Source organism: Genypterus blacodes, unplaced genomic scaffold (assembly GCF_046128005.1).
Source record: "Genypterus blacodes isolate CSIRO-AG114 ecotype Tasmania unplaced genomic scaffold, CSIRO-AGI_Gbla_v1 ptg000120l_1, whole genome shotgun sequence".
Taxonomy (NCBI): Eukaryota; Metazoa; Chordata; class Actinopteri; order Ophidiiformes; family Ophidiidae; genus Genypterus; species Genypterus blacodes.
In genome coordinates, this window is record NW_027466923.1 from 325,366 (window position 1) to 337,876 (window position 12,511).

Genomic DNA, 12,511 nt, shown 5'->3' on the forward strand with positions numbered 1-12,511 from the left:
GGCCCTCCCTTAAATTGTGACGCTGCAGTAGGAACAGAAGTACCAGCAGGAGGTGGGGCACAGAATATCAATGCTGCTCTATCGCCGACAGGGAGCGCTGTCTAGCAGGCCAGAAGAGGTGGGAAAGCACAAAGGTTGACGCGCAGGTCAAAGTGGTGCAGCATTGTGAGTTCACGATGCTGCGTTCACTGCCATCCTAATCTAACGGAAAAAACTACTGCTGTCACGTGTTAGAGGCGAAAGGAGGGAAGAGAAAGAAAAATGCGAATAATAGTAATACTGCTAATAATAATACAGGCATGAACTTCTGGATCAACATTCAAATGTGCTTAAAGATATGTCAGAATTTTTTATCAGGCATACGTCGGAAGTTGAATTATCTCTTCAACTGTTTTTTAGTAGTCTGAAATGTAAACATTCTCATAGTAGGTGAAAGATGTTTTAACTAATCATTAGCAAAAGTATTTGGTGCAAATACACAAACAGTGCCAAACATACCGAGTTACTACATAATGTCGTTGATTCCCATTTCCTGCAGCAACACCGCTCTCCTCCCCTCCAGTAGGGGGCGCCCCCCTCAGACAGGCTTGGACGATTTTGTGCAGCTTCGTGTGCAACAAAGTAGCGAGCTTGGCAGCTAGCGAGACGAGAAAGACGATCCTTCTGAGATTCTTAACCTTTCTTACATTTTCATACTATTTTGCTGGCATTTCTGTGTTATTTTGGACGTTTAACACATACGGGAACAAACGCGATTCAGTATTTGGACCGTGTTGAGGCGTTTTGTGGTGGAGCAAGGTGCTTTTTGGGAATAGACGTGCAGGCGTAACGATAGCGAGCTGGCGTAGTGAAGCTCCAGGACCCCAGTGGCTACGTTGCGAGTCGGCCAGTCCGGGAGAGCCGGGAGGACCGCTGCCTGCCCAGCTGCCCGCAGCGCCCAGGGGAGTCGGGGGGCTCGAGAGGGAGCCTGCCAGGCCCCGCGGCTTGATGCACCCTGCCTGCCTGCCTCGCCCTAGCCACTGTCCGAGATGGGGGAAACCAAGATCATATACCACCTCGACGACCAGGAGACGCCGTATCTGGTCAAACTGTCCGTGCCTGCGGACAAAGTCACCCTGGCGGACTTCAAAAATGTCCTGAAGAAACCAAATTACAAATTCTTCTTCAAATCTATGGACGATGACTTCGGGTAACTGTTAAAGGGATTCGTTTAATTAAAACTGAATTATCATGCCGCCCGTAGCTTTCCCCCCGGTTTAATGCAGTTGTTCCCTTAAGCAGCTGGGTTGTCATCAGTTTGAACTCTGTTACCTGGCTGTCGATCATTAGCTCGCTGTTTGCACGTTAGCTCCTTTGTTAGCCCGCACTATTAGCGCCTCTGTTTAGCGTCCGGACCCATTTGTTTACATTGCTCATGTGGCTAGCTTATGTAGCTTCTGCGGCTTGTGTCTCGCAGAATTCGGCGTTTTGTAGTTTCACGAACGTCAGTAAATGTCCCCAAAATGACATTTAAACTAGTTCTCGATAAAGAAAAACATAAACTAACTAACAAAATTGACAGCATTAGTACAAGCGTCAATACTGGAAGTAAGTAGCCGGGGTAGTAAGGTGAGCTGGTGCTAACAGGCTAATGTCAGACTGGAGACGGTGCATCAGTCCAGCAGGCCCCCGACCCCGTCGCTGCTGTTGTTGTCTATTAGCCTGGAGGAATGCAGAGTTGGGACACAGGAATGTCCTGTTCATCACCCTGGCAGCTTTATGAGCGTCTCCTTTTGTGTTTAAACATGACTGGAAAGTAGACGTGTTAGATTCACCCAGACAGAACTTTGTGTGCTGGAAAGAGGAGAAAAGCTTTATTGATCAAAGCCTTCATCCAGGGTTCCTATGCTGTTTTTGGGCTGAAGTCAAACAAGGGTGGGGCAGTAACTTCTGCTCTGGATGTTTGCGAGTAGAGCAGTACGTGTTTTGAACTAACCCACAGCTATTCCTGTTGTGAATAGTGGGGGGTGTTAGTCTGTAAGTAATCCATTGATACCTCTGACTGGCTTGTTCTTTAATAGAAAGAGCAAAGCAACCTGTCAGGCAGGATTCGGAGTGTACAAGTTGGCCATGTTTACAAAGACTCTTCAAGAAACTCCGATCCGCAAAAGCACAGTCGGTCCTTTCGGCAATAGTAGTCTGACAAAAGTGGTAAATGCACGTCAGATTGTGGGTGACAAGGTGCTGTTGTGGTGCCGTTCGACATAGATTTATAGATGGGAGGGATTTATGCAAATCTACAAGCTTCTTTTGAAACCCAAGAGCATTCCCCTTAGCAACCTGAGGTGAATTTTTAATGTATCGTGTGAATTCATCCACTTCAAAGTTGCTCTCTTAATCACTGTTCTGTGTGTCAGCTGTGGTAGAAATCCTCTGATATACGTTGGTTTGGTTCTCACTCCTGCATTCTGAAGTGTTACCGGCTCAAACTGTTTGCAAATTCTTGTTTGCGTCATTAGTAGAGTCAACGGACACATCTTGCATGTTAAATAACCCAAATTCCACTGCTGCCTAATTTACACATGAATGGGTGCAGGGTAACAAGCAGAAAGATTAAATTTACCTGTTAATGCCGTGTTAGTTTAATAGTTTAAATATGCCGGGTGTTGCTCTGCACAAGCATATCAGTTTTCTAGATTATGTGGAGAAGAGTTGAAGAGCTTTAAGGAGGAGACATGTCTTTGGTGGAACATTTGGGGGTATAAGTTATTGTTTGGATGTTGGCTTTGAAGTGCACAGATATTTCAACATTAGTTTAATCCCCTCATGTCAGCTTCCTTTCTGGTTCATGGCAGCGTCACCTCACAACATCACCTCCATATGTAAACTCCATTCTGCTGCCCTGATGATGCTTTTGTTTCCTTTACAGGGTGGTAAAGGAGGAAATTTCTGATGACAACGCCAAGCTGCCCTGTTTTAATGGACGTGTGGTGTCATGGGTAAGTTTAAAACCAATTTGTTTGTTTATTTGCTTTTTCCTTTTTGTTTCTTGCACTTGTGTGTGTGCTAATTCTGGCTGGTGTTTAGTTGCTCCGTGGCAACTGTGTGCGCATGCATGTATAACAATGATTCCCATCTGTTGGCCAGTGACCACAGTCACACTCTGTCTCCGGGGAGAGGCCCTATGTGTGTCTGTGTGATAATATCATTATCACATAATGACCGTAGGAACAACAGCCATCCACACATAGGCACACACACGCTAAGACACACACATGCACAAACAAACACAATTTCCTCAGTTTTGTAGAGTTTTATAGTACTCTATTGCTACATTATCACACACACTAGTCACCACACACGTGACTTACTGTACATGCGTGTAGTTGCACGCAGTAACACACTTGAAGGCACAGAGTAATCATTCTCCTGTCTGTCTCCACAATATGAGACATCTGGTGCCGTGCTCGACCTCCCTTCCTCTCTCTCCCTCACCATTGAAATTGGATTAAGAGCAACTGAAATCACAGGACAGAAAATTCTCCGTAACAAAGAACCTCACTGCATGTCTCCTAATAAGAAGATTGGATCTCACAGAATGGGGAGAATAAAGTAAAGAAAGAGAGTTGTGTGCCTTGATGTGAGGCTCGGTGTGTTCAGTTGATTTACTACAGTAGTGTATTTATAAGTTTGGGTGTCTGTCTTTCATTAATCCATCTTCCATCTTTGCAGCGATATCGGCATGCTTTTCGAGTGTATCGGAGCGTCTTTGCCCTTGTTCTGTCATTTTAATTGGACTGTGTGGAGATTTGGCTGGCTGCACTTCAAAGCCATTCCTCTTCCTCGCTGTGTATGTTTTCCTGCACGGGGGCATCGAAATGTTCCATGTCCAGCGAAGTGTTATTTCTGTTGCCGTCTGTCCGTTTGTTTGCCTCTGGTGCTCATCTGTTGTTTCAATGAGCTGACTGATTGCTCCCCGGGGACCGAGCGGGCCTGGCTCCCCCTCACCACATCACCACAACACGCAAGGCCAGCAGCCTGCCGTGCTTTACTGTCCGCTGACACATTTGGTTCATCCGATAGTTTGTCACACCTTATCTCAGCGCAGCTCGACAAATCAAACCCACCCTTCCCCTCACTGCACACCAAAGTAAACACAGTGTACTTTAACCCACAGCTATACCTATAACGATTATAAATGTACATTTCCCTTGTTTTGCCATAACGAAGCACAAAATGACGACGGCTACATTTTGTGTTTTGTTTGTGAATGTGCCACCATTTTATCCTGAAACCTTACATGTGCCTGCTTGTTTACTTTGACTCATTCATTCCTTATCTCTGTCTCTCTCTTTCTCTCTCTCTGTCACCCCACACACTCCCAGAGAGACACACAAATACTCATGTTAACTGTCTGGCTCACAATCATTGACTCCCTGTGACTGCAGAAACCGGACTAACTCCCTGCACGTATTGATTTAAACTTTAGACTTGTCTTTCAACACTCTATACTCACGTGGGAAGAGTCCACTTTGTTGCAAATGCAGAGCAGGTTGGAAGTAGGGAATGTGCAGGGGAATGTTTTGGAAATGATGGAAATGTAAACAGCAGAATACTCTAATAATAAACCTCAGTGGCGAGGAAACAGCTTCTGCAAACATAGACATGTTCCATTGGTTCCCACTTCTTCCTAAAACTTAGAAACTCACAGCCAAGACCTTCAGGTAGACAAACCACAGGTCTTGGCTCAGAGGACCTAATTTCTCAACTCTTTGAACCCAAAGCTGCTTTCCGGATGGCTTTGCTCTTTTAGTGGGAAGGCGGGTGGTGGAAAACTTATTCGTTCTCACTTTTAAATCAGCTGTAGCCCCAAACAGTACAGGTTTCTGCACATTTGTGGCAGATTGAAGCTAAACACTGAAGCCATACTTTTAACTTTCCAAATTAAATGATGACATAAGTTTTGTTTAATCGTGTTCTGGTTGGTATGGCAGCCTTGAAAGATGTTGTGTTGTGTAAATGCAGTAACGCTGTGGCCGGGGGGTCTGGTGCCCAGTGTGTACTCTTCCCTCAGAGTGTTTGTCATCCCCCTGACTTGACGTTCTGTCTGTTTCGCAGCTGGTCTCTGGAGACGGGGCCCACACAGACGGAGGCTCAGTGGCAGACAGTTTAGAGCCAGCACCCCCTCTGGAGAGGACAGGGGGCATTGGAGACTCAAGACCCCCTTCCTACCAGTCAGTATATTCTGAAATAGACTGTGCATGAAGCTTAATGTCACGTGTGATTGTGCGTTTGTATGATAGATGTCATACACTCTGTTTTTGGCTGTGTGTGTGCTGGGTTTCTAATAGAAGAGACAATAAATCAAATGGAAAATGTTTGACGTCTTGCGATTATCAAGTGGAAAAATCTGCCTTTCTTCCTTCCTTCCATACATTTATCATTCCTTATCTAGATTAACCATCTGAGTCATTTAGTAGAGAGAGCCCTGTGAATGACTCAGAAACTGGAATGATCATTTTTCTTAGTCAGGGTTTGTGTTTTCAATCTTACTTCTTGGTTTGAAATGAGAGCTAATGCCAATTTTTTAACACCATGTGTTGTCTGCAAAGTGTGATTTCCTTTTTTTCTAAATTACATCTCGTGCTTTATCTATTGTCCGTCTGCAGTGGGAAGGCAGCGAGTGCTCGGGACAGTTTGGACAACGAAACAGAGACCGGCTCCATGGTGTCGCAAAGGAGAGAGAGGGAGCGGCCTCGGCGGAAGCACAGTAACGATCACGGTCAGAAAGCGCATGTCTTCTTTTATTTATTCACATTATTATTCTCACAGCCCCGAATTTTATCTATCTGATGGGTGGAAATCCAGTCTTTGTGTCAGCCCAGCCTGACCACAAATGAGTCAATCTAGGACAAATTAAACGCTCTTCCTGTGCAGCTGCTAAAGCCTCAATGGTTCCCTAGCAGATTTTAAGTTTATCGTAGTGTCCTGTGATTTCAGTGATACAGAAAGTGAGGACAGAATTGTGGAATCCAGTCATTAAAAGGGAATTAACTATTAAACGTGGAATTTGGAATATTTGGGGTGAAATGCATAAAAGGTATTTTCAAGTTAGTGTGATATGTGTCTTGTGGTTTCATTGTGTCTCATTGTTTCGGATTTAGCGAGTGCCTGTGCGCGCTTGTGTGCGTGCGTGTGTGTCTGGGCGGGTCGCTGTCTGCCTCACATGCGGAGAGTTGAGAAATAAAAATGTTTCAAGCTGCGTCAGACACGGCAAATGTGAGAAATTCCACTTAAACTGCTAAAGTCAATGCACAACAGAATTCCAGTTAGGATGAATCATTCATCTGTCAACACGCCGCTGACAAATAAGCGAGACGACCTCATGAAAACAATACTGCATTCAGAACAAGGAGAAGCTAGTTTACCATGCAAATGACAGGAAAAACATAATTTTCACGGATAATCAACTCTGCTTTTTCCACACTTAGTGAACTGAACACAAAGAGGCCACCAGAAGAAGAGCGTTTCTTTCATAGGGCCCTACAATTACAATGCGATCATTTATGCTCTTAGCAGTGTTATTTTCATAGCAGTGTTATTTTCATGTGTCACCTGTGTATTCTCGCCATCCTGATCAACTCCTTGTCCCATCGCAGGTGGAAGGCAGAATGGTTTCTCCTCGCGGGCACTCGGGCGGGGAGGTGCCGAGTACGACAGCTGCTCCTCTTTCATGAGCAGCGAGCTGGAGTCGACCTCCTGCTTCGATTCTGAGGATGACGATGCAACCAGCAGGTCAGATATTTGTGCCTTTCACAGAGTCGAGGCATCTGGCTGAGAAATGAGTCTGGAATAATATTGGTGGGCTTTGATGGATGGATTGTGCCCATGCGTGATGATAATGTTCTCATATTCAGGTTTAGCAGCTCCACTGAACAAAGCTCCTCTCGACTGATGAGACGACATCGCCGTCGGCGACGGAAACCCAAGACCTCCAATATGGACAGGGTGCGACCTTACCCACATTCACATGACGGATGGCAAATCAGCTGAAGTCTATTTCATTCAAAACTGTATTTGACTTGCAATTCTTATTTTGTTTTCCACTTTTTTCCATCTCTTGCGAATGCAGTCCTCCTCATTCAGCAGCATCACAGACTCCACCATGTCTCTGAACATCATTACCGTCACTCTCAACATGGGTAAGTGGCTGAGACAAGGACATTTTTGTGAATCCATAACACAGATGTTTTTCCATGTATCCAACTCTTTGTTGTTACTTGTTTGGTTAAATATATTCATTGTTTTTTTCTGTTTTCCCTCACAGAGAAGTACAATTTCTTGGGCATCAGTATTGTGGGTCAGAGTAATGAGAGGGGAGATGGAGGGATCTACATCGGCTCCATCATGAAGGGAGGAGCTGTGGCTGCCGACGGACGCATAGAGCCTGGGGACATGCTGCTGCAGGTGTGTGAGAGTGAAAAATGTGTTGCATACCTGGGACCATTTAAACCAGGGAAGTGTGTGTGTGTGCGTGTGTGTTGTTGTTGGTGGTGTGGATTTGCTTTAATTTACTATTTTTCTATCCAGACAATTGACTTGACATGATCACAAATGAGTCATCACTGTATATTATCTCAGCACCCACATGTGCCAAAATATGGGGATGTAATTATTGGCATTAGTAATTGCATCACCAATCGTGGGATGTACTGGAATGATGATGGAGGAAACTATTGAATTCTTTATTCCCATGTTTCTCTGAATTGAATTATAATATTTGTAGCACAGAGACAGAGATTTTACCATTTATTTGTTTATTTTCTTCAGGTTAACGACATCAACTTTGAAAACATGAGCAATGACGATGCGGTTCGAGTACTGAGGGACATCGTGCACAAGCCTGGGTAAGTGTGACTCGTACTGATCCACACACGCACAAGTAGGACGTTTTCACAAATTGTTTAGCGGCATTAAATGGAAAAACTCCGGCAGAAGCCTGTTAAAGCCAGTTTATAAAGAGTCCCTTTCAGTGTGTTTTTAGGTCAGCGTTAACTGTCTGCGTGTAAACCCTGTCTGTGTTTATTACAGACCCATTACTCTGACTGTAGCCAAGTGCTGGGACCCAAACCCTCGGGGCTGTTTCGCTCTGCCTCGAAGTGAGTGTGTGTATCTTTCTCTCTTTTGTATTTAGTTTTCCGTCTTTTCATTCACCTTTTGTCTTCCTCTCAACATAGTACTCAAGCATTAAAATACTTCCCTCCCTATCCAGTATTGTCAGTTTTGTAGCTGGCTATGCTTTAGTCTGATTTAGGATTTTGCGGTCAGTTTTAAAATCATTGCACCAACTTTGCATGTCACAGGTGAGCCAATCCGACCTATTGATCCAGCTGCCTGGGTGTCCCACACGGCGGCCATGACGGGCGTGTACCCTGCTTACGGCATGAGTCCCTCCATGAGCACCGTCACCTCCACCAGCTCCTCCATCAGCAGCTCCATCCCCGAGACCGAACGTGAGTCACATGGCCTCCTCAAGCTGCCCATTATGTAGAGACAAGTTTATTCAGTACAAACACAAACAGACATTCATCCCTAATCCCTTTCTTGTGCACCTACGCAAGCTCTTTCTGACACAGGCTCTTGGATTTTCCTTTTATCTATTTTATGAACATTGCTGTCTCAGCCGTGGCAACCTGTTCAAGTGCCCCATTTTTCCAAACATTCAAAAAGCATCGATATCATTTTTTTCCCCAGTTAGTAAATCTTAGTGTGAAGAGCGGCCCTGCCCTCTCACCGCATTCCAGAGTCTAGTCGCTGTTCCAGTTCTGTGTTCAGCCTCCATCTGCTCAATAACTCTTGTCAAAACAAGGCCATAACTCTCAACTTTCATCTTCCCTGTAATCTTTTGGAAGGACGGTCGTTTTACTTTTCTCTTTCTGTAGAAGAATATTTCCTCTTTTCACACACACACTCTCTTGACCATTACACAGAAGGGAAGCTTGATCTGATCACATGCTTTAATTGTAAAGCTGGTTACATTACAATACATTGGCAATGTACCTTTCGCCTCTAGCTCTATTTTAGCTTTAGGGATATCCAGAACAGCACCAGTGTGTGACTCCCTCCAAATCAGTGAAGACGTAGCTTCTTTCCAAACTCATACAATGAGAGAGAAAAGGAGGTTGATAATTGACACAGTCATGAGACGGGTAGCATTTTGCATAATGGATGTGAGAGTTTCCTATTGTCCGCTGGTAGGAACATGTAGTGCTGCCATTTGTATCACCTACACACACACGTTCACACCCTTACACTGGGCATTGTCACAATACCTTCTGTGAAATTAGGAAGTAGATGAGAGTTTATCTAAGGTGAGGTGTTCTCATTCACTATGTTGTTGGTGTTTTGCCAAGGCCAGATTTAGTTTTTGTCCAAGTCAAACATATCCTGAGTAATCTGATTCATTTTGAACCCCGAACAGTGGTCACATCATTGTCCAGACCAAAGGAAACCACATGTTACTGAAGGAAATTCCAGAAAAGACAGCCAGACTTTATAATCGTCGGGATCACAGTATTCAGCTGTGTTATTTTTTCCTTAAATTATGCAAATAAATAGAATGTTCCCTTGTCTCTCTCTCCTAGGATTCGATGACTTCCACCTTTCAATCCACAGCGACATGGCAACAGTTGCTAAGGCCATGGCCTGCCCAGAGTCAGGTCTGGAAGTGCGGGACAGGATGTGGCTCAAGATCACCATTGCTAATGCTTTCATAGGTACATGCTCTATAGAAGCAGAGGGTGGGATCCAGCTTTTGCTATTGTCAGTTTTGTCTTTTTATTTTACGTGCTCGCTTCAGTGAATACTTTTGGAATGTTTGTTGTTCAACAGCAGGACTGGATAATTGTTCTTAATGGCAGTTAAAGGATAGTCACTGTAATAATGCGGGAATGCAGTTAATGACTTTATTTTTCCCAGTTGCACATTACAGTTGTAGCTTTTCCTTTGCATCAGCCAGTAAAAATACTTAAGGTTCATTAACGATCTCAGCCATAGCTGTTGAGTTGTCACCGGCCAAAACAACAGTCTGAACACGGAAATCAGCTTTGGAACCTAAAAAGTCAAATGTAAAAACATATTCATTCAAAACACTGAATCGTGGAAAAGTACTGGAATGTAACTAGGATTCAGGATTATATTGTCACCTGTGATGTGAGTCAATGCCTTTGCATCCTCAGGTTCCGATGTGGTCGACTGGCTGTTCCATCACGTTGAAGGGTTCTCGGATCGCCGCGAAGCCCGTAAATATGCCAGCAACCTTCTGAAGGCCGGCTTCATCCGACACACTGTCAACAAGATTACCTTCTCCGAACAGTGCTATTACGTCTTTGGAGACCTCTGTGGCAGTAAGTGGACACTCAGGTTTTTGGTTAGATAAGATCTGCCTAAGAATGTCAGCAGTGGTTCATTTCTGCATCTTTAACAAATACCTAGAACTGTGCTTTGTTGTGAAGGTCTAATATGTAAATCCACTTTCTCCCCGTCTCTCTCAGACATGACACACCTCTCTCTGCATGAACACGATGGCTCTAGTGGGGGCGCCTCAGATCAGGACACTCTCCCCCCTCTCCCCCACCCTGGGGCAGCCCCCTGGCCCATGGCCATCCCCTACCAGTTCCCTATCCCACACCCGTACGACCTGCCACAGCCCTTCCATGGTGGGCCAGGGGCAGGCAGTGCAGGTTCGCAGCATAGTGGTAAGTACAGTCTGACTATACAGTATGTATCCATCAGCAGTGCACTGACACATGCTGAAGTACATTCATATCAGTTTCATTCATATTATTCTACATTTCATAGTAACCAATTTTGAAAACATAATGGTTATAAGCTCTTCGCCCTGTGTGGGATAATAAAATGCATATGGTAATGGATTAGCTATTAGGCTTGTGGAAGCAGTGAATATATATTAGGACAGCGTCTGCATTCGTCATGCTGCTGCTATGAGTCATTAACAAACTGTGTCAGCACTGCTTGCGTCATTTCATTGCCACCTGGATGGGAACGAGTGGCTCGTGTAGGTCGCTCAGATTCAATAAATGGTATTAACATATGTCCTGTTTATCATATTTATGTTATCTACACACTCTCTCTCTCCTCCTTCTGTCCACAGGAAGCAGTGGTTCAAACTGCAGCAAGAATGATGCCCGGAAATCTGGAGGCAGTGGCAGTGAAACGGAGATCAGAAGCCTCAGAGCTCCAAGTGAGCGCTCAGTGGCACCACCTAGTGAGCGAAGCATCCGCAGCTCTCTCAGCCACCGCAGTGCCAACTCCCACGCAATTCCCTACAGCTCCGGCCTGGTCTACGGCCCGCCCGGCCTGCCCCCCCAGCCCCCACATCTGTCCACAGCTGCCCCTGGTGCCCCGCCAGGACGAGAGCTCGCCTCCGCGCCTCCTGAACTCACCGCCTCACGCCAGTCCCTGCGCATGGCAGTGGGAAATGCTGGAGAATTCTTTGTCGATGTGATGTGACATAGGTTATAGGCCGATCACAAAGTAGCAGATTGGGGTTTTTCCTTTTGTGGTTGTAGGGCTGAGAAAGACAGCAAGGCAGAAAGGAATTGAGGGAAGGAAAATCACAAGAGAGGTCACTATTGGCCTTGATTCCAGTTCATAAAAACAGAATTGGAACCAAGTCCATTGTGTCTCCTGAGAGAATATGTTCCTGCTCTCTTGTGCTTTTCTTCCTCATAGTAGTGGCCATACTTTCTTCAGTGAAGAAACCCCTCAAGATGGAACCAAAGCGCCTTTCTCAGTTTCCCCTCCCTGGTGGGGGAGAGTTTGTGTCAGGACAAAAAGCAAGCGAGCGAGAGAGAGAGGGAGGGAGGCTGTGGAAACAGACAGCTGGGGAAGATGACTCAGCACTTTTCTACACAGATTTGTTCTTCTTTTCACTTTTCCCTCCTCTCTGCCTTCCTTATCTAACGTGCTCTGTCCTCCCCCACCCCTTCAACTGCAGATAAAGCCGTTGAGGGAAGCTGAAGCAGACAAAAGCTCCTTCCCTCCTTCCGTTCTTTCAGTTCCCACTTGCTGACCTCTAACTACAAACAAACCTGAAAGGAAGCTAAAATGAACACTAACTCATAACCTTATCCAGATTTTTAAGTGGTTGCTTGACTTAAGAGAGAAAGAAATGGAAAAATGTGTATGTAGTGCAAGAGAATTACAATCCTTCTTTAAGAATGCATTTGTTTTATTATATATGTAGTTGGTCACAACTAGTTTCATTTCCCTACACTAAGCATGAGCATCTGGCTCTGAGTCATTTTTACACTACATCAGCACATTTTCATCTGTTAACCAGAGCATTTTCAGTCTCTGTCTTGTGATAATGTATAGTGGAAAAATTTCTTTCCATGTCTTTCACACTACTCTTTTATCAAGAAAAAAATGTCTTTTTATTTATAAATATAGTTTTATGACTTTACTTTGCTGTCCTGTGTTATTCCTGGAGTGTGCGTGTATGTTTGTG

General features: G+C 44.8%; 1 protein-coding gene across 2 annotated transcripts; it reads left to right on the forward strand.

Moving 5' to 3' along the window:
* The first annotated feature begins 598 nt into the window (after positions 1 to 598).
* On the forward strand, positions 599 to 12,466 carry LOC143010117 (segment polarity protein dishevelled homolog DVL-3-like). 2 transcript variants are annotated; one of them, XM_076162306.1, is made up of 15 exons: positions 599 to 1,189; positions 2,909 to 2,978; positions 5,098 to 5,213; positions 5,649 to 5,761; positions 6,639 to 6,774; positions 6,897 to 6,987; positions 7,112 to 7,181; positions 7,307 to 7,446; positions 7,810 to 7,886; positions 8,071 to 8,144; positions 8,343 to 8,492; positions 9,624 to 9,755; positions 10,218 to 10,385; positions 10,533 to 10,736; positions 11,153 to 12,466. In XM_076162306.1, the coding sequence occupies exons 1-15, from the start codon at positions 1,029 to 1,031 to the stop codon at positions 11,509 to 11,511; spliced, it is 2,061 nt and encodes a 686-aa protein (XP_076018421.1). In that variant the 5' UTR covers positions 599 to 1,028; the 3' UTR covers positions 11,512 to 12,466. The 2 variants fall into 2 exon arrangements, with proteins under 2 accessions (XP_076018421.1, XP_076018422.1); XM_076162307.1 differs by having other exon boundaries at positions 8,071 to 8,138.
* The last annotated feature ends 45 nt before the right edge of the window (positions 12,467 to 12,511 follow it).